Genomic DNA, 20,962 nt, shown 5'->3' on the forward strand with positions numbered 1-20,962 from the left:
AGATCATACGCTCATTTGACATTTTCTCACTCAGCTGGAGTTTCTGAGGATGAACACGAACCCGTTCAAAGAGGCGACTTCAAAGAGAGGCGCGGCTCCTCGTTAATCGAAACAAAAAAAAAATCATCCAGAAAACCACATACTACACCGGTTGCATTTTGATGACAGAGAGCGTGTATGAAGGCACCGCCGGGATGCAAGATCTGTTTTTAATCCATTAAGAGCCACTGGGGGAATCCCAGAAACGCGATAAAATACTACGAGCGCTCAGGTCAGCCCGCGGTAGCCTCCTCGCAGTCAGCTGCCTGCCAGTCCTCTGGTATCTGTCACTGTTTTCACCTGCCGAGGCTTTGACGCGCTTTCCTAAGAGCAAGAACAAACGCCGGCAGGGGGAGGGGGGCTCCCATGTGGTTCCAGTCAAGGGGTTGGGGTGCTGCAAAATGCCTGGGCCGAGACGGGTGACTGGATGATATCGTAGGGGAAAAAAAATGCGTGGATTATGGTGTCTTTAATCAAAGCCTCCAGCTGTCATCCCTGTGACTTCAGCTGGGAGGCCAGGAGAAGGCTTTTCGGACGTGGGTGGGGGGGGGGGGGTAGATTTATGTGGTGTGCCGGGGTGGGGCTCCATGGGGCAAGAAGGGGGGGGGGGGGGGGTTAAATGCAACATGGGATGATATACTATGGATGATGCTCACCAGACCCTACAGCATTCTGCCATCTGGCTGGTAAATGTTTAAAGAGAGCTGATTGACCTGATTAAATCAGTTGAAAGCTGAAGCAGAGGACCCCCAACCCCAACATCCAGATGGTCTTATGATCCATCCTTGTTTCATGCTTCACAGAGAAGTGTGTCTGTGTCTTTTCAGCCTAAGTTCCTGAAAAATCCAGACAGGTCCAACAGGAGCTAAACCACATTGTACACTAACTACGGTACATACAAGTCATCCGCGTATAACGTTAGATGGTCCACAGACTGGTAAGTAGCTGCCGATGCCACAAGCGATTAAAGGGACAGGTGCCTGAAATGTTTCAGCTGTGTCTCACTGGGCTGTCGCGGAGTGATGCCAACAGCTGTAGTGTGTAGCCATACAGCATGTGATAGCCTCGTAAAAACAATGTCAAACTAAACTGCAATTAGTACCAGACTCTTGCCGTTTTTTTTTTTTATTTCCGTGGCCCAATTACAACAGCATTTGAAAGATGCAATTCGTCAGGCAGCAGTAATCGTGTTTTTAGGTCTGTTTCGTCATGCAGCGGTAATCATGCTTTGAGGTTTAATTTGTCAGGCAGCGGTAATTGTGTTTTGAGCTCTGATTCATCAGCCAGCGGTAATCGTCTTTTTAGGTCTGATTTGTCAGGCAGCGGTAATCGTGTTTTGAGGTCTGATTCGCCAGGCGGCGGTAATCGTGTTTTGAGGTCTGATTTGTGCGAGAAATCATGGAGATGTGCTTTAGCCGCTGGCGGCTGTGTGGGGACAGCTGCGGCCCGCGGACAGCTGGCGTCTCGCTCTGATGAAATCCCTTCCTGTCCTGGGACAGCTGTGACGGGGTCCAGGCTGCGCTCGCGGGCTGACGCTGGCTGGGGCCCCAATGGGTCCAGCACGTGGCGTGATGCCGTATGGCCCCCCAGGACGGCTCCCCAGCATCTGTTTGGACACACTTCCTCTCATTCGGTCTCACAAAATAAGCCCATGTGTTTCAATGAATATAATATCGTCTACATATCTATTAATACTTTATACACACTGTATTTTATCAATGCATTATTATATTATACGAAAGCATATCATATTGGGCCCCAACCCAGACGAATCCCCACACTTTTTACTGCCCCCATCCCTCAAGGACCCTTGGAATCTTCTTAGTTTACCCCTCCTATTACAAACCGCCTTGCTTTACAGTATGCATTTATTTAATGTTTACTATAAACTTTTCTTAAAGAACCTCAGTCTGAATAATGGTTATTTATCTAGTAATCTATTAATTGGAAAAATTCACGTGCATAAATGGTGTATTCTATTACATCTACACCGTATGACCCAGCATAAAATATAAATGAGAGCCAAATGAAATACAACAGCGGAGGTGGAAGGTCATTTTCATTTATTCAGCTGGAGCACCACTTAACGATTTTTACAAACTAGGCTGACTCATTCGATTATATGTCTCCTGTGTAGCGCGTGAGCACAGTATCCTAAGCGTACGCTTACAAACAGAACACGGGAGGGACCACTTCACTGTGTGAGTCACGTTCCACTGAACGAACGTGAGCGTCAGGGTGAAGCTTTGGGGTTTCAGGACACATCTGATCCATAAGAAGAGCTTGGCGGCCAAACAAGAACATGCCCCACCCCCTTCCCCAGGGCAAAAATGGTTTGGTCCCTCCCTACAATAAACACCCCCAGGTCACCATTACACTGGGGCCGGGTATAACCCAGGGGTCCACAACTATTTCATCCCGAGGGTCAAATGTCATCTGCAACAAAAAGACAAGGTCCACCACACCCAAGGAGGCGACAATAAAATCCACCAACCAATTCGGGGGGGTGGGGGTCTCCGGATTCAGACTGGAATCTGCTGGTGAACTGGTGACCACTGGAATAACTCACTTGATTAGCTGCTTTTGTCCTTTAGTTCCTGTGCTAAAAAGTCAGACAGTGGCGTCTTCGTTACTGCCCGTCCAATCCATAATGAGCCGTCCTTGCCTTGGGCACAGTTGCGGACTGAGGCCAGGCATGGTGTGACAGCAAGGGCCAACCAGCACAAAGTACGTAATCCCTACCAGGCCTGGGATGGGTCCCAAGCTTCCCCCTAGCAGAATCTACCTGCTACTTCCATCATCTATCCTACAGAGAGCAGTAATAATATACTGACAAAAAAAAACACGCAATAAACCGTACTGACTTAACAGCAGTTGAGCTTTTATGTGCTATTTTATACCGTCCCGGCTGAGCGAATCAGCACCCCCACGGGGCGAAAGGTCCCATCTCCGACCGGACACCATCCCACAGTTCATCTCTCGTTAAAACTCGGCAAATGTTAATGGCATTTGCCTCAGTAGTTCTTTCGGGTGTTACGGCTGCGTAACACCCGAATCCTCTCTCTAGTAAATAAAATTTACGGCACGAAGATAAAAAGGATTCACAGTCTTCTAAAAATAATTACGCGTGTGTGAGAGTGATGGTGAGCATGCATTTGGGACAGCGAATGTCCGCGTGTGCTTTATGTACACTTGCGTAATGGAGTGTACGTGTGACTCAGTGTGTGTCTGTGTGCTTGTTTGCGTAGGGCATCTCCCGTGAGCAGACGTCTACGAGAGCGCAGTCAGGGTCACAGTCCCTTTGGTCCTCTTCAGAATGCCCACGGCCTCCTCATGGGTCACGCCTTCCAGGCTCTGCCCGTTGACGGCCATGATCTGGTCTCCCCGCTTCAGCCTGCCATCTTCAGACGCCGCGCCCTGGCAGCAAGAACACAAAAAGCAGGTCAGGTGACCTGACAGACTGCTGCCATTGCAGGGACAGGCATCTCAAACAGCCCTCGGGAGAATATTCAAGTAAAATCAAGAAACTACATAAAAACAAGCGATGAAAACACATACAAAAAAAACCTCAGGGGCTGGTTCTGATAGGTTAGATCGGTGCTAAGAAAACATTTCTTGACACGAAGGATAATGGAGGGTTAGAATAATCTTCCTATCAACGCTTAGTCATTAGCTGTCCGAATGAGCAACATGGGCTGCATGGGCTTGGTCTGTTTGTAATGTCCTTAAGAACATAAATGTTTCACTTAGAAGTATCTTACACAAGCATTTTGGAAAATTCTACAAAAAAATTGGAGATTCAAGGACATTTTAAAGTGGAGGGGGGAAAAATAGAGGTCAACCTAATCTTAAGTCACTGATACTATATGTTTTAGAATAGTGAGTGATGGGGAGGGGCCATTCCAGGGGCCAGTCAGCTTTCAGGTGGGGCCAGTGCCCTTGTGGCCCCGCCCCCAGGAGACAGGCAATGCCAGGGCATCCCACCTTGCTAAAGACGGTCTTGACGTAAATAGGCAGGTCCCCGTGTGGGCTGCCGAATCCACCGACGATGCTGAAGCCGAGGCCGTCGGGGCCCCTGTCCAGTGTGATCGTCTTGTACTGGGGCGGCCTGGAAACACACCCCCCATGTGACCCCACTGTCCCATTCAGATCAGGTCTCAGCCTAGCTAGAGGTGCCTTTACCCAAAGCAGCTTAGAGAAGCGAGCCTGAAATCTCCGGAGGGGTCACGCAGCTGTACATCACGACTAACAATTTACCCTAAATTATCCTACTATATCGTCGCTGTCCGGTTAAAACCGAGCTTTTTGAGAATGTTTGACTATAGATGGAACACACCGATTCTTCTGTCTGCTGTTTGTGAAAAGTATGACGTCATCTATTTACCTAGCATTTATGTTTGTACTAGTTAACATTTGTATTCATGACGGTCATTTGACCTGATTACTTCATATTGTTAATATTAACAACTTAACCTTGATAGCTAGATAGCTAGCTGTCCAACATCATTAATTAATAATAATATAGTGAGATTACTTTGTATCTTGTCACTGACAGCAATCCACACAAATCCATTTAAAACAGGAATCCGTTCACTGACGACTGTGTACAGACAGGTGTCTCTGCTGCTAATGGTGTCTCATTACGTTATTTTACATTTTGTCAAGTAGTTTATGAGAAAATCGAACTTCTCACACTCCTGAAATAATGATGTGTTTTTCCATCGGACATGGATGATATGTGACTATGTATACAGATGTATAAGCTGATGTATAAAACATACAGACATAGTTATGGATTAAAAAGGTATATGAGTAACTCTCAATAAAAGCGACAGTTTAGCCACCAGCTAAAACTACAACTAAATGCTCCAACTAAATGAGTGGATACCAGCTAAGAAGTTGAGTGGCTAACGCTGAGATTCCCACTGCTCCTCCTTATCTGAGACACCAGGAGGATAGAGGATGATGCCGTGGCTCGTACCCGAGCTCGTCCTGGAAGATGCTGCCGGCCGTCAGGCCTGACAGGGGAAGCCCCGTGGGCTGATCCAGAGGAGTCCCAGTCACGCTTACGTCGCCTCCGCCAGCCACAACCTGCGGCCACAAGTGAGCAAAGGTGCCCTTAGACTTCCTCACTTCTGTAACCGTCTTCTATTACAAATATACATCTCTAAGAATCAAATCGACAAAACTATTTATAGCGATATGTATAATCTACAGTTAGCAGTTCAGTGGATAAATGAGTCTCCGATGTCCATTCAGGTGTTGGTTCCAGTGCATGAGGATACACACACGGTTGGCAGTGCTGGTGTGATGGGCAAACATGAGATTAGCAGTTCTCGCACGCTTGGTAAACATGTCGTTTTCGCCTGGTAGGTAAACCCTGGGGGGTTGGTGGAGGTGGCTGATAGGTCGCAAGGAGTCAGATGACTATTGATGTGCAGTAATGTCGATAAAGAGTAAACCAGTCCTTCAGGAAGAGGCCAACGAGATCCGTTTCAGGAGCCTAATGTGTTTTATCGTTACTTTAGAAGGCAGCCTTCGGATATTTGTTTGTGTCTCTGTTCACTCTGCCACTTGGATCTAACTGCGATTCTGGGTTCACGTTGTGGTTCAGGTGCTGCGGCTGCCGGGTCCTCAGTACCTGTAGCTGCACGGTGTCCGAGGCATTCTTCAGCAGAGACACGGCCTGGGTGTGGCTCATGCCCTCTGTTGATGTGCCGCAGATGGATACGATCCGGTCACCCATCTGCAGGCAGACCGGCGGGGTGCAGACCATCAGTGTGCGTAATAAACCCCATTGTCTATGTATCTGCCCCAGGGTCTGTGTGTCCACTCAATGTCCCCGGGGTCTGTGTCTCTGCCCCTATGATGCCAGTTGAGTGTCTGCCTAACTGCCCCAGGGTCTATATAACCACCCTAATCTTGATGTAATTGCCCCAATGTCTGTTTACCTGTCGCAGTATTTATGTGACCCACCCCAGTGTCAGTATAACTGCCCCAGTCTTTATGTGTAACTGCCCCCTCCCTGACTCTCACAGGCCCCGGCTCCAGCTTTGTACCCGCAGCTGCTGCGTCTGGGCGGCCAGGCCCGTGGGGTGCATCATGGCGATGAAGATGGGCACGTCCCCTAGGGGGCTCCCTACGCCGCCGGCGATGCTGATCCCCAGCGAGTCGCTGGGTCCCTGTAAAGACGCAGCACACGGTCGTGAGGGACTCCGAGGAGCCGCTTATCTGCATGTCACAGAGCCCTTGCAGGAGGCTGCGTAAGCACGCCCACCTTGGCAAACTCCACAGTCCTGACTTCCTGATACTCCGACACTGAGGAAAGACACAAAATAAAACGTTTGCCACACAATACGGGTGCAGTCATCGATTCAGCGCTACCAGATTAGAGAACTTTTCTGTTTATTTAGTTATGACTGCAGATTTTATCTCTTCCAGCCAGATTTCATCACATCTGCAGGGCCTACCGCACAGGCCTGTCTTTATCTGCTCACATAAAGACTTACTTAAGAATAAAGAAAGAAATGCAAACACTTCTCTTATTCGGCTTGTATTTCGCTTGTTTTGCAGTGATTAGGGGCGGAAAGACTCACGCTCGTTGCTCCTGTGTTTATCCAAGTCAACCTGCAGGCCACCTGACCCAGGCAGGCCGTGAGAGGGCAGGCCGTAGCTACCCGATTCGCTGGTCTGCAGAAAAAGACAACAGTGGTTTGACAGTACACAGGACCCAGAAACCCGGAACAGTGCACATAATTCAAGAGGAGCAAACACAGCAGCGCATATACAACAGCCAGGTACTAAAGAAGTGGTTAGTGACACACAGAACTGGCACAAGGCATAAGCGATCTATCAATCAAATCTGATCACCCTGTCAGAACAGAACAGAGAAAGAAGGGGTGTGTTAGAGGCCAAGGGAGGTCACTATGCTTGCAGTAGAGGGCGAGAGGGGAGTAAATGTGGCCACAAAGCAGCTACCTGGCTGCCGAAGGAGAGTCTGCGCTCCGAGTGGAATGGACCAGCCTTATACCTGCCCACCTCCAGCTGAATAGGTCCGGTGCAGTGCTGCAACATAAGGGCAGTTAGTGCCATGCGGGCCCTTGTTTCCAGGTCACTTTCAGGGCGTGCGGAGGTGCACCTTGAAAAGGCAGGCCACAGACTCCTGCGTGGCATAGCGTACATCCTCGCCGTTCACCACCAGGATCTGGTCGCCCTGCATCAGCCGGCCGTCCATCTCCACGACGCCGCCCCGGACGATGTCGGAAACGAAGACGCCGGCGTCGTTCCTATAGGGAGACGGGTGGGATGAAGTCGCCCGTACTCGGCCTGCCGGCGGCCAAACGCAGCTCATGCTGTCAGTCAGCTGTCACGCAGGGTGTGAGCAACTTCTCACCATCAACCTAGCCCAGTCCCTGTGAGAAATGTCTGTGCACAATACAGGGCCCGTCCTGATGAAGAGTGGCGGTCTGACACTGAGGCTTATTTTACTCACTTTACATCACTTTTCACCGTAATTTAGCTCCCTGACATCCTGATTGAGCCCCACATTTACTACCGAGACACCACCTGAACGCACACTGTTATCCTGCTAACCATGGATACACCAATAGCTCCACCCCCTCCCCCTCCCCCCAAAAACCAACGCCACCTGCTCTCATCACAAGCCAGGTTACACTTCATACATTACCACTATGCTGCATTCACATTTTATCAGTTTATCTGCGATTCCTGACAACATGTGACGGAACATTCCAGACAGAATGCCGTAGCTTCCAGACAATGCTGGTTTCTTTCCAAAACGCTGCACTGGGAGGCGGACTGGACTTGTATAACAGGAATGCAGGTATGTCGGTAACCTGAATTTGTCACAGGAGTGTTTGGTTAAGGTTATTAATCCCTCAGGAGCATAGAGGGGTCACAGTTACTAAGTTAAAGTAAATATAAGCAGGTGATCCACCCATTCGTCTTCTAATCTCTTATCCTGGTCAGGATGTTGTCAATCCTGGAGTCTATCCCAGGCAGCACGGGGCACAAGGCTGGGGTACAGCCTGGATAGAGCGCTAAGCAGGTGATGCAAGATGGAAACAATTCAGGGCTTTTTCGAGTATTAAACCGGTTAGGCCCAGCTTGGCCGATTACTCGGAGGCTGCTGGGAATCCTGAGTAGATCAGGCCGCTGAGTGTGGACCAGAGAGGCGAGCACCTTCTTCCCACAATGCTGAAGCCCAGACTCTGGCCCGGAAGCTTCTGGAGCTCCACGGAGAAGAGGTCCCACAGCTCCTGCTCGCGGTGTGGGGCCTCCTCACGGAAGACGGTCAGGCGCACGCGCTGGGGCGTCTGCCGCAGGACGTTTATGGCCTCGTCGTGCGAAGCCACCCGAAGATCCATGCCGTTGACCTGGGGGGGGGGGGGGGGGGGCGGGGGGGGGGGGGGGCGGTGAGTCGTGTGGTTTCGGCTTTCGTCACCATCTGTGTTTGCACACACTTCAGACTTCCTTACGGAGAGCACTGATAAGAGCCACACAATCATCCTTCTGTTAGAGTCAGTGACGGGTACAAGTGACTGGTTTGACTGGTGCCAGTGACTGGTACACGTGACTGGTTTGACTGGTGCCTGAGACTGGTACATGTGACCAGGGCCAAATTCAGGGGGGCGGGACCCCTAGGCTAACATCATTATTGGGGTCTGGCAAACAACATAAAATGCTGCTGTAGCCAGAATAAAAAAAATAAATAAACTGCAACTACAGTCCTAGTTAGTCTAAGTCTGGCTGTGCATGTCATTGGTGTGACTGGCACCTGTGACAGGTACATGTGACTGGTGCCAGTGGCTAGTTTAACTGGTACCAATAACTGGTACATGAGACTGCTTTGACTGGTACATGAGATTGAGAGGCTGTGACTGGTACATGTGACTGGAAATCAGTGACAGCTACCCGAGACTGGTAGGATTGACTAGTAAATGTGATTGATGTGACTGGTACCAGTGATTGGTACAACTGGGACGTGTGACTGGCCTGTGAACTGCACGTCAGCTCACCTCCAGGATCTGGTCTCCTGCCCAGAGCCGGCCGTCTTTCGAGGCAGCGCCGTCCCCGTACACCTCGTGAATAATGATGGCCCCCTGGACACAGAGAGGGAGGGGAGTGGTGATTTAACAGGGACAGGTCCACATCAATGGGAAAGGGGGCAGGGGTGTGGGGCCTCAAATTCCAGGCCTGGACATCATCTACGTCCGGCACGAGGCACTGACAGCTTACTGCTCCTATCCTGAGTCCGTCTGTCTACTGTCCGTTTGCTTTTAAATTCACAGTCAGTGTAGCAGTTCAGAGCAGGGCCACCAGGGGGTGCTCACCAAAAGCGTGTCGCAGCCACCCACTATGCTGAGGCCCAGGCCCGTGTGGCCCTTGGAGATTTCTATGGTGCTCTCACAGCCTGGGATGATGGGACAGGTCACGGGGTCGGATGCGGTGGTGGCTGGGGTGGACGAGCGACTGCAGCCTGCGAGACGGGGGAGAGCGGTCCTGTACACAACCTGACTCACTTTCCGGTTAATGCAAAGCCTTTTACATCAGTCCATAAAGTGAGAGGTCAGGTGATATATATATTATACCTGCAGAATGTAACTTCTGGAGTTCAGTACTTTTTAACAGGAGCCCATTACAGAATGTCTTTATTTCTTAATTTCTGGGTATGTCTGGCCAATTCACAAAAAGCAGACTGTTAAAAAAATATTCACTTCAGTAAATAAAATATACTATACGACTTATATTTTAAGATCTCCTAATATCCCCCCAACCCCCCCACCCCATAAATGGATCGTTCCACTTGTCACTTGTGTTTGACTCCTTGACTTGCATTCCAACATTTCGTTGTTGTGCGGCGTCTGCTGTGCTGCGTCAACGATGACAACTAATCGCTTTTACTTCACTTCATATAAGAGATTTCCCATCATGCTTACTCCTGACTGGCTCTACGTCCAACTGAGATGTGAGCAGGGTGCCTGGGACGCTGGTGACACCCCCGGCCTGCGGGACAATGGAAAAGTCCGAGCAGACAGTGAGTTTCACCGTATTTCTGGTCTTCTTCAGCAGAGTGATCACCTGTGGGTGAGGAACACATCTATGATCTCCAGAGAGGTTTTTTCAAAACCAACATGGATGATGATGCCACCCAATCGAAAATTATCCCACATTAAATCAAGGATATTCACTATGGAACTTAAGATCAGGTAAAATTATGATTGTCACTCATCGACTAATCCAGTACCAGTGTGTTGAATTATACACCAACATGCACCATGGTAAAGTGTAAGACTGAAGGCTTAGTGGGAAGATCACGGTCCAGTAACCTGATGTTATCACTTCAAGGCACCCAACCTTCTGTTGTACCCTCACTCCAGTAAAATACCCCCCTGTGCAAACAGGTAAAACCGCGAGTTACCGTTGGTAAGCAGTAAATATAAATAATTCGCATAAAAGCCAAAAAACACGCGTGACTTGATGGCTTCTAGCTTCTCATGTCTATGGTAATCGAAGAAGCGAGTTCAGGTCTTCTGCTGCGACTTCAGATAACTAAACCCACTAAGGAAATCTTGAAAATGTACCAACAAGTTCTTATCTTACTCTTACTGAAGAAGGAGGTCGGCTCACCTTCTCCACAGGATACCCGACGATGGGCTCGTCATCCACAGCCAGGATCTCATCTCCCACTCTCACCCTGCCATCCTGCAAATATGGGTAGTAATGGAAGATGGCTCCTTCCAACTGCTCTCACTCTCTCTTTCTCATGCAATCAGCCTCATCGTCTTCATTCCCATGATGGACTCTACCTTCCCGGCTGCCCCTTCCTCGCTCAGGCTTTTGACCAGCACCCCGGATTTGGTGTCTTCCTCGCTGATGGCGATGCCCAGTCCTCCCCGATCCTGTTTCCACAGTGTGAGACAGAATGAACTCTGCTTGACCTTCACGCCTAACGACAGACAACTGCCTGAATTTCATAACAGCGCTTCATGTTTCAGCGGTAAGACACGTTTTACGTTGTCCTCGGGCACTTTCCTACTTTAATAAATGCTACATTTCCGGAAAAGCAATAGGCCGACTCTCACCTGCAGTTACGTCTCTTAGGAACTATTGTTAGCGAGCGGTTTGTAGGCAGATTTACCTTAGACAGAATTACGTGCTGCACGGTTTTGGGCACGTCAACATCGACCGCTGAGGGCGAAGAACATACATCCAGCTAAAAAAGAAAAGGAAAACATAAAAGTACATACAGATCTATCTACAAATGCAAATATGAAGACATATTCAAAATCCAACCGCAGATTCAAATTCAGCTGTGCGTACAGTCACATAACCGTATTCAGATATGTATCAGCGAATTAACCGAGTGGATGCTACATCTGAGCGACTGGGTAAGCTACGGCGTGGGGTACCTCCGTCTGTGACCCCTGCATATCGCCAAGATCCTTCACTGGTCCCACAGCCATCTGCCCCAGTGCCTCCATGTTCCTGGCAGAGATTCAGAGATTCACACGACCTCTACCGGGCTCGGGGGACCCATTTATCAGCATCTCCGCCACTGTGACATTTACGCTTGTTCACATGTGCTTTCTCCCCCTCCGAACAATAAATATGTTCTATGGCATGCGATGATTAAAAATAAAAATACAAAGGTTAGAAGATTGTGGTTTTGTATTAGCTTTTTGATTTATATTCCTTGTGAAAAACACATGGCCAAGGGAACTAGTGCAAGGTAAAAAGGGTAGGGCCACTCAGGGCCGTGACTGAGGCCACTTTGAACATTCAGTTACAGAACTGATATTCAGTGTCGTTTTGCTAGGAAATACTGCCCTCTCCTGGAGCATAATGGAAGAACAACAAGTATGCCATGTCTAAGGACGATGTTTTTCTTTACCTGATAAAAACGATTTTGACTTTCGACGGGGCACTTTTAATGATGGAAGAGGCATTCTGGTGACTGCGGCCGTACAGGATTTGCCCATTTATCTACAAAAGGTGAACAATGCAGAAACTAGGGCACAGTTTGATCTCTGCATTATAGCAGTGAAGTAGATCAGGGGCAGAGCTGGGCAGCTCACCTCCAGGAGCTCATCCCCGACCACGATGCGGCCGTCCTTGCCCGCGGCGCCATCTGGGTCGATGCCCACTACGAACACGCTCATCCGAGAACGGTCCCTGTTACCCGCCAGGCTGAGGCCTAAGCCTGCCGTGCCCTTTTCCAGCTCGATCAGGTGCAGCTCCCCCTGCAGGCTGCCATAGCGCCGTGCCACTTTGTCTGTGGGGAGGATGTACAGCACAGTGTGTTACTTACTGTCACAGGGACGGTTAAATTCACAAATACCGCATGGCACACTGCTAAATTCAGTTCGGTGTTTAGTCTCTGACCACAGCATGAAGCGCCGCTGTTGTCTAAGTGATCTGCTGCAACGTCTTTGCTTTTATAGTTTCCGTTAAGTAGCATCAATGAGAATTAAAGATTGTAATCGTGATTTACTGCTGTGATTCGCCTGGCTGGCATTACGTGTCATCATAAGCCTTTTAGAAATACAAACATGTAACACTGTGACATAACACAAACATCTTTCAGGTAAGCTGCGAAAGTGACTACCAAGAGAAAGTAGGGTGATTTAAGCCCTAAGTTTCCATCCATCCATCAATCCATCCATCCATCCATCCATCCATCCCTACCATATAATTGAATGTTAAACAATACCATACTAACTATAACAGTATGATAAACTACAGATCTCCAGGGAAACCAATCACTCACATTTCAAGATTAAACTAACTAGTAAAACATACAGCACATAATAAATAGTTTAAATCTGTTCCAAACTGTACAGCAAACATGTGGTGGGGGGGGGGGGGGGATGTGTTCCTGGCTGCATAGGCTTCTGCTGCTCTGCTTAAGGTCATAATCCCAACTTGACACTTACATATCATAGTACATCAACTGTCTCCATTATGACAACAAACCGGGGGAAGTTACAGAGGCCCCTAGTGGTGGTTTAGTGGCGTGACATACTCCAGCTGTATCCAAATTCATCCTCTTCCTCCTCTTCCTCTTCCATCTCCCGCTCTTCCTGGTCAGGGGTCCCGGGCAGCACATCAGTGTCTGTCTCACCGATGTGAGGCATCACCAGCAGGCCGAGGGGTGGGGCGAAGGGCGGGTCAAGGGGCGGAGTGACAGTCGGTCTCCTGATATCCCGATTGGCTGATGTCTATGAGAGGTTCATGGACATCAGAGTGACAGCACTTATACAATACAAACAAGCAGCGTAAAGTAAATATACTAATGTGATCATGCTCTACCAGCACAGCAAAACACAGAAGCATGTGGTTTGAAAGCTGCACATCCCTTTAAAATTAGCATTTCTATTTTACTTCACTTTAGCCATAGTAAATAACATATTAATTAAAAATACTCTAATAGATATAGTAGTAAATACAGTTAGCAAATATTAAACAGCTTGTCTTTTATGTTCATTACACCAGGAAGTACATGAATTTAAAATATGTATTTCTGTAACCAACCTTAAGGAGTACTCTTCATTATTTCAATTTGCAATTTTTGATTTTATTATTCATTTTTTTTAAAGCCGTGTCAGATACCATCAAATTCTAGTACAAGGTATTTTTTAATTTTTGAATGAAAGACATGCACTGTCAGAATAAAGTGCAGCCCTGGTACAGGTTTGTTTCTCAAGGTACAAATAACATTAATGTACCCCCAATGTTACACAAATGTTCCTCAGAGCTTTACCTACAGCTAAGGGTACAACTCGCAGACCCCTGAGGGTACAGCCCCAGTGACAAGTAATTGTACCATCTAAGGTACAAAGTGGTACTTTTTTATAACAGTGTGTCTGCAGATGGCTTTCCTGGTGTTACTTATCAAAAGATTGTTTTGGGGTTTTAATTGGATGTGCTGTAATGAGCATGCGGGCACATGGCCAATGGGAGTGCAGAGAGGCATGCAGCCAATAGCAAAGCGCAGAGGCAGGTGGGAAGCAGGAAGGAGCCCATAAAGGCACATCTGCATGCATGTGGGGTGGAGTGCAGGAACATGCACAGGCCCACAAACCTTAAATGGAGTTGGGGCGAAAGGGTTAGTTGGGGGCAAACGGAGGAAAAGGCTACAGTGACCCTCAGCCCCCTAGTGGAATAGAGAAAAATGCGACGTTAAGTAAGACGCCCCCCCTCCCAGTGAAAACACAACAGCTCCACTGTGACCCCCTGCTAGCATCCGTAGTCTACGTGGATCACATATCTGCGGGGTACTGACCTTGTCAGTACTGGGGAACATGCTTGTTGGTGCCTTCTCGTCAGTGGTATTTGAAGCAGATAACTGGTACAACAAGGAATAGCATGTTAAATGACAGGCAGGATGATACAAAGGTAAAAAAAAAAATAAATAAAAAAATCATTCTGTCACACCCTGTACTGGGAATGCATAGAGGCACTAACATAATTAAAGCAGTACGCAATTAACTGATTTTGATATGACTGCGATGCATTTCCCTCCTGTTTCAGGTCATTTTTTTGTGCCTTAAATGGTTGTCAAAGACGCAGTAAACAGCCACCTGTCTGATGGCAGCTGCTTAGACTCTAATAAGTTTGTCTTTTGTGAAGAACATCTGCTAGGTGTTCTTACTTTGGTTGCCAATTAAGAGTGGCAGCTACACTGCAGTACACAGTATTTATCTGTACGAAAATATAGTTACCCCGCTACATGGATAGGGGGGACTGAGGTTTTGAGGGTAGGGGAGTATGTCTAACAAGAGCCTTGAAGATTTTACGCTCGTGGGACAATTTACACAAAAATGTTCTGAAGGCAGAACGAAAAAATGATTGGTTCAGAGAGACAACCAATCAGATTGTAGAGGAGGTGGGTCCAAGTAACTAGAGGAGGAGGGACCAAGACATCTCACTGGCTGGTCCCAACTCCTCTATTTGCTTGGATCTTTTTTTGTTCTGCCTTCAGAATATTTTTTGTGAAAGTAGAACTCAAGAGCAGATTTTACACGAGGTTTTATAGGGCCTATAAATATCTGGCAAATGGAAACATACTGGTTAGTGAAGCAGGACACACAGGTGGTGTGAGGGTATAAAGGGAGGGGGGGCACTAATTTGGAGGGGAATGGCTAACCTGGAGTGGGGGCAGGCAGGGGACTGCAGGAGGGTCACAGGGTGGGTTAAACTGCAGGAAGGACAGGGGCGGCTTCTAGAAGCAGAGAGGATTTCCATTGTGAACAGTTCGTTATAAATCAGCCCAGAAAAACAGCATTCCATTAATCAAGCTTCATTTAAAACAAGGAAATGCTCTAGTCTCATGCTTTCTCCATCCATTTTATAACTGCCTATCTGACACAGAGTTGTGAGGATCGCAACGCAAACCCAGTCAAGTAAACGTAAAAACCGTGCGATGTTTGAGGGTTCTTCCGAAATTTGAGTGTTTCCACTGACTTTTCAGTTTGCCCCGTCAAAAAGAATCACATGAAATCAACTTCAATGGAACCACCACTACTGTGGAATGTTTATCAGGAAAGCCCCCACCCCCCCCCCCCCCCATCCCGCCCCGCCCCCTGAGTTCCAGACTGATTTCAGGCTGCTGCTCAGATATGGAAGGGCTGTAACAGGAGGTGATAGAGGAGAAGCTACAGAGAGGAGATGGCTGAGAGAGAGCCATGGGTAACAGAGGAGAAAGAGGGAGAGGAGGTAGTGACTCATCCATAATGAGCACGCCGGGCAAACGAGGACGGCAGCGAACGTGACACTCCTACCATCGAACCCACCTTACACTCAACAAGGGATCTACACCAGAGACCAAAATTGTGAAAACACCTGGCATTTCTGGCATTACGCTTCATAAATGAATACACCAATAATGTTTACAAGCAGTCAAAGAATGTTACAAAATGTCATACGCTGGACGATTAAGTAACTGGAGCAGTTGAATAAAAAGTTCTGTAATCTCTAAAAACCGGACGCCTTTCCACAAGTTTGGCCAGCAGTGTACACGTGACCATGCACACGCACACACATACGTGTGCATGTCTGTGCTGTCATTCTCAGGAAAACAACAAAACACATTCAGACCAAAGTGAGATAATCCATAGGAAGCAATTACCGGCAGCTACACTTGACTAAGCGAGTGAACAAGGCCTCTTGACACGATAAAATACAAATAACTCTACATAATAAGCTTTCCTCTGAAAGCCCCAGGCGGCAAACACATTGATCTAATCTACTGGCTGTCCATTTAAAGCTCATGAGCTGATATGCCCCAAGTCAGCAAGAGGATTATGGGAGTAAAGAGTTAATGCATGGCCGTGGAGACAGAGGAACACGCCATGGGCGGGCTTGTCATTCTGAACGGTGTTACAAAGGAAGGTTCAGGGAAATTTGATATGAAAACAATCCATGCAGTTATCACTGAAATATTTGCGGGTGATATCATGTCTTTTCGGCTCGTTAATGTGAAATAATGTCACGCAAACATGTAAGCCAAAGGTGTACAACCATGGTATACGTGTCAGGAGGCTCTTTTACTCCGAAGCCTTGCTTTTAAAAACATACTGTATAATGCATATAATGGCTTCTCAGTTCTGAATTAAAAAATAGAATCGTGCATTTTTGTACTACTGCAATTCGCCTGGCTGGCAATACACGTGCGGTTATAGATAGTTAATCAACTCCCTCCTGACCAATCAGCTTTGAGAATTCGACTGTGCACCTGAAGTTTAGCCATGTTTAAGGGTTTACAGTGATGGGTCTGAGGTGGGGTGGGCGGAGTCTCCCAGCTGAGGGTATCTCACCCGACGTTTCTGGATGATGCTCTGTACCATGAAGACCACAGTGTTTCCCGCCGTCCGGATGGCCTCCACCGCCTGCTCGTGGCTGGCATCCCGCAGGTCCACCCCGTCCACCTGGAAGGGGGGAGCAGACACAGAAATGCCCCCGTCAGGCAGCTAAGAGGCTGTGCGAATCTGAGTTTTTTTGCAACCACAAAGACAAGTGCAGAGTATAGGAGTAATTAATGTTTTAGCGTTGAAAATAAAAAGTACTAAGGGGTAAGTACATTTAATTTTTTGCATGATACTTCTGCAATATGTGCATACAGTACAGCATTACTTTCATTTTTCTCTCATGAATTTATTTTCACTGACTGACTTTTATGCCATTCCGTATTCCTCAATAAAAAGATTTTAAAAAGTAACAAATGTATGAGTAGGTATAAAATCACAATACTTATGGCTTCAAAATACAAATACTGGTAAATTTACAGGAGCTGAAGTTTATTTTATGGACAAATGAGTCAATCTTGCATTTGCAGGAGAGTTTACGTGCGTGAGTTTCGCATGTGTGGTTCCCAGTGTCAGGAATGAGGTGGGAGTGTCATGGGTTGGGGCTGATTTGCTGGTGACAGAGTTAGTGATCTTCACCAAATCCATGACATTCTCAGCCAACACGGCTATCACAACACTCTTTAAAGTCCTAGCATTCCATTAGGATTATGGCTGATGGGGCAGTGCCTCATTCTTCTGCAAGACAACGAGCCAAACTGCACCTCGAGATGGTGCAAGAAATATCTCACAAAGAAGGAGAGTAAATGAGACCCAAACTAATGATTTGGTCCACTCAGTTTTCCAGATCTCATTCCTAAAGAATATTTATGGGACGAACTGGCGTAAAGAGTCAAAGCCAAACAGGCTTCAAGCACTCCACGTCCTCTGGTAATTTCAGCTGGATAGAGGGCATGGAACGGTAGATAAATTCCTGCTGATATTCCTCTTAGCCTCATGTCTGTGAAGCTACTATCAGTGGCTATTCTGAGGAGTCCAAGCCAATAAAAAAACATATTAAAAAACAGGAGGCATCTATATGAGTGCATCACTGCTGTGTTCAGTGTTAGCGTGACCGTGGCGGGCTGCGATCGTGCTGTGCCACCTCCACGATGCGGTCTCCGGGCTTCAGCGTGCCGTTGTGGCCTGCGGGGCTGTCCTCCAGGATGTGCTTGATGAAGATGCCCCGCATCACCTCCCCGTTACTCAGACGGCTGCCCATCCCCCGCCCGCCCACTATGCTGATGCCCAGGGACTTGCCAGCTTCCCGGTGCAACTCCACCCTGTGGGGAGAAGTAACCTTGGGTCACATATACCATTAGCTACTGGGATAGCCAGATACCAATATCCAGTGTTCACAGGTCTGTATAAGTGGGGATGTATAAAGTAAAGTCAAACTGACCTATTGTATATTGGGGGGTGGGCAACCCTGATCCTGGACTGCCAGTGGCTTTTCCATCCTACCTGGTCTCTGATGAATGTCACCTGATCTCAGGCAGATAGTACCTCATTAGGTAGGATAGAAAACCTGCTGGATACCGGCGATCCAGGATCAGGACTGCCCACCCCTACTGTACATAGACAGTGCACTGCAATTGCAAGTGACCCTAGCACAGGAGAAGCAGTTGATGGCTGGATTATAGGTAAGTACATTAATTAATTTATTTAAAAGATATTTCCATCCAAAGTGACATACAATTGAAAAGGCAAGGGCCCAATGGTGAAATTACTCTGCAAACCCTAGGATCTGAACCAATGACTTTTCACCCATAGGCACAGCCCCCTAACCCACTGAGCTGACTACGTTACGATGGCTGATGCGCGAGTGCACGGGTGATCAGGGCGTAGCTTCCAGATGGGTTCCCACCTGCGGGGCTGGTTCCAGCTGCTGTAGGCGCCGTTCTGCAGCTCACTCTCCTCTCCCTCCCCATCCTCCCGCTCTGGAAGCTCAGGGATCCCCCTACTGGGAACACAGGGTATCACAAGGACGCAGTTGCTCACAGCTCATGCAGCTCCTGTCACAGTGTGCGTTTGGTAGCGAGATCGTTCCTATTTAGACGGCCAGAAGATACTAAAATAAACAGTACTCTCTGGCTTCTAACAGTCTTTAATCTTTAAATTGTTTTTTAGTGTACGTTAATTACAAATCTCTCCTTGATCTCCCGTGGCTTAACCATGTGGGATTAAAAGGAAAATGTCACTCACAGAAAAGGAACAGATTTCGCTAACAGAATGCTAGGATTCCAATGTAAAAAAGATTCCCTCATTTTCTTCAAGTTTAATGGCTGGAAACACAGCTATGGTTCAAAAAAATGCACATAAATCCTATGGGATCTGAGCAGGGCCGAGTTAAGAATAAATCAGACTGTTAGGCTTGACGATTAGACATTATTTGGGCAGGTGGGAATACATTGGACTGGCATCCAATCTAGGTTATTTCTTGGCCTTGAATGTCCTGGAATTGGGTCCAGTCCCTTCTATCCTCCACATTTAATTCAGTTAGCAGACTCTTAATCCAGGGCAACATTCAGAGCCTTGCTCAGGAACCCAATGGTAAAATTGGGAAGTGAACCAGCAACTTTCTTATCATAATCGCAGCACCAAACCCACAGAGCCACACAGATTGCCTCTATAGGGTAACCACTTACTGGGTGCAAGGATTAATGACTACATACTGCTTTTCTTAAAAGGTTTTAGGAGTCAGCGAAGGTTCAGCTTGTAAAACCAGCAGGTAAGCAAGAACTTTCAAGGCTTCGTCTCGTGAGATAAAACAGACAAGAGGTGCATCACGCTTACTGTGCGGGGGAGTGTGTGTCCACCGTGAACAGGGCGTCTTCAGCGTGGGCCAGGCTGGCGTGGTATTCCTCCAGGTACTCTGCTGGGACGTAGGTGATGCTGGAACGGAGTGGAAAAAAGTGAGCGGGAGGAAGAGAGGGGGGCGGAGCCTATGGCATGGTCCAGTGAGGGGAGAGACCAATGCAATGTAGCAGGGTTAGCTTAGCACACACGCACACACACACATACACACACACACAAACACATTGTATTCATATCTTTGGGGGGGTGTCCATTAATTTCTATGGGCAAAATTCTATCCTCAAAACTAACAACCTTAACCCCTACTCAGCCCTAACCTTAACCGTAAGTAACCAAACAAGGTACAGGCCCTTACAAGGTGAAAACGACAGGTTTTTATCACATTGAACCTAAATACCACTAATTAATACCATTTTAATATGATTAAATGATGGCTTGATAGTAATTGAAAGATTGCAGGGTCGAATCCCTGACCAGGAAGGTACCGCCCCCAAGCACTGCTTCCTGGGCGCTGAATTAGCTGGCCCCTGCTACGTCACATTGTCACATACGGGTTAAACTCAGAGGACATATTTTGCTGCACTGTGTGCTGTGGTGTGTCAACAATGACAATTAATCACTAAATTCTAAAACAATTGCTGCCGGGGAGCCTGTTCTGGATAAGCAGTATGGAAGAGGGATGGATGGAGAGAGAGACGACACACTCATCGAGGTCAATCTCCACCTCCATCCGTCTCCATGTAAAACAAAGTGCATGGAGGTAAAGTCGTACTGAGTGATGACAGATGTAAGAAATGGAAACTGCAATGTTCCTCCTGATGCAATCCCGAGAACATGTTTCCACAGGCTCCGTGTATTGACAGGTATCTTATTTACATTCATCTCCCCCCCCCCCCCCGATTCCCTCTTTTTTTTTGTGGCCCCCGCTTTCAGATGAGGAAATCAGATAGCAGGAGTGGATACGAGCTCCGATTTCCCGTTATTCAAAACACTCAGCCGCTCGCAAGCCAAGGTGAGCGGCGAATGAATTATTCAGACATATTTCCATAATGTAATAAAAACAGATGGTTTCGGAGTATAAATGAGAACCTCTGTCCGCATCTAGCGGTGTCTTAATTACGATGTGCATATCTGGCCAGGGCAGTTATTAAAGGGCACGCCATTTAGACATGTGTATGCATTTGTTAGCATTTTAATTGCAAATGGAGAAGTATGGCGCTGCTATTGCCGTTCGCGGGTAA

The 20,962-nt window shown here is 47.6% G+C and overlaps 1 protein-coding gene and 2 long non-coding RNA genes across 11 annotated transcripts in view; 2 read left to right on the plus strand and 1 right to left on the minus strand.

Annotated features, from left to right (window-relative positions):
• Positions 1-2,085: 2,085 nt before the first annotated feature.
• The window catches only part of LOC125704936 (multiple PDZ domain protein), a 45,716-nt gene continuing 26,839 nt past the window's right edge, over positions 2,086-20,962 (minus strand). For 4 of the 9 annotated variants that reach the window (XM_048971099.1, XM_048971106.1, XM_048971100.1 and 1 more), the window contains 27 exons: positions 19,701-19,799; positions 18,772-18,867; positions 18,010-18,187; positions 16,878-16,988; positions 15,209-15,283; positions 14,345-14,407; positions 14,144-14,215; positions 13,085-13,280; positions 12,138-12,334; positions 11,954-12,045; positions 11,472-11,547; positions 11,201-11,275; positions 10,869-10,961; positions 10,690-10,764; positions 9,999-10,140; positions 9,393-9,538; positions 9,078-9,161; positions 8,242-8,435; positions 7,178-7,325; positions 7,018-7,104; positions 6,636-6,729; positions 6,317-6,357; positions 6,099-6,221; positions 5,681-5,785; positions 5,021-5,130; positions 4,024-4,147; positions 2,086-3,456 (listed from right to left, as the gene is read on the minus strand). In XM_048971099.1, coding sequence (XP_048827056.1) covers positions 3,310-3,456; positions 4,024-4,147; positions 5,021-5,130; positions 5,681-5,785; positions 6,099-6,221; positions 6,317-6,357; positions 6,636-6,729; positions 7,018-7,104; positions 7,178-7,325; positions 8,242-8,435; positions 9,078-9,161; positions 9,393-9,538; positions 9,999-10,140; positions 10,690-10,764; positions 10,869-10,961; positions 11,201-11,275; positions 11,472-11,547; positions 11,954-12,045; positions 12,138-12,334; positions 13,085-13,280; positions 14,144-14,215; positions 14,345-14,407; positions 15,209-15,283; positions 16,878-16,988; positions 18,010-18,187; positions 18,772-18,867; positions 19,701-19,799 — 3,043 coding nt within the window. In that variant the 3' untranslated portion in view covers positions 2,086-3,309. The remainder of the gene's footprint in view (positions 3,457-4,023; positions 4,148-5,020; positions 5,131-5,680; positions 5,786-6,098; positions 6,222-6,316; positions 6,358-6,635; positions 6,730-7,017; positions 7,105-7,177; positions 7,326-8,241; positions 8,436-9,077; positions 9,162-9,392; positions 9,539-9,998; positions 10,141-10,689; positions 10,765-10,868; positions 10,962-11,200; positions 11,276-11,471; positions 11,548-11,953; positions 12,046-12,137; positions 12,335-13,084; positions 13,281-14,143; positions 14,216-14,344; positions 14,408-15,208; positions 15,284-16,877; positions 16,989-18,009; positions 18,188-18,771; positions 18,868-19,700; positions 19,800-20,962) is intronic. The other 5 variants (XM_048971102.1, XM_048971103.1, XM_048971101.1 and 2 more) reach the window with 5 other exon arrangements.
• LOC125704939 (uncharacterized) lies at positions 5,697-6,662 on the plus strand. The gene is made up of 3 exons (XR_007381294.1): positions 5,697-5,819; positions 6,078-6,302; positions 6,613-6,662. It is a non-coding gene; the product is annotated as an uncharacterized LOC125704939 (long non-coding RNA).
• Positions 7,843-10,952, plus strand: LOC125704938 (uncharacterized). Its single transcript, XR_007381293.1, has 3 exons — positions 7,843-7,882; positions 10,129-10,268; positions 10,836-10,952. It is a non-coding gene; the product is annotated as an uncharacterized LOC125704938 (long non-coding RNA).

Source organism: Brienomyrus brachyistius, chromosome 12, assembly GCF_023856365.1.
Source record: "Brienomyrus brachyistius isolate T26 chromosome 12, BBRACH_0.4, whole genome shotgun sequence".
Lineage (NCBI taxonomy): Eukaryota > Metazoa > Chordata > Actinopteri > Osteoglossiformes > Mormyridae > Brienomyrus > Brienomyrus brachyistius.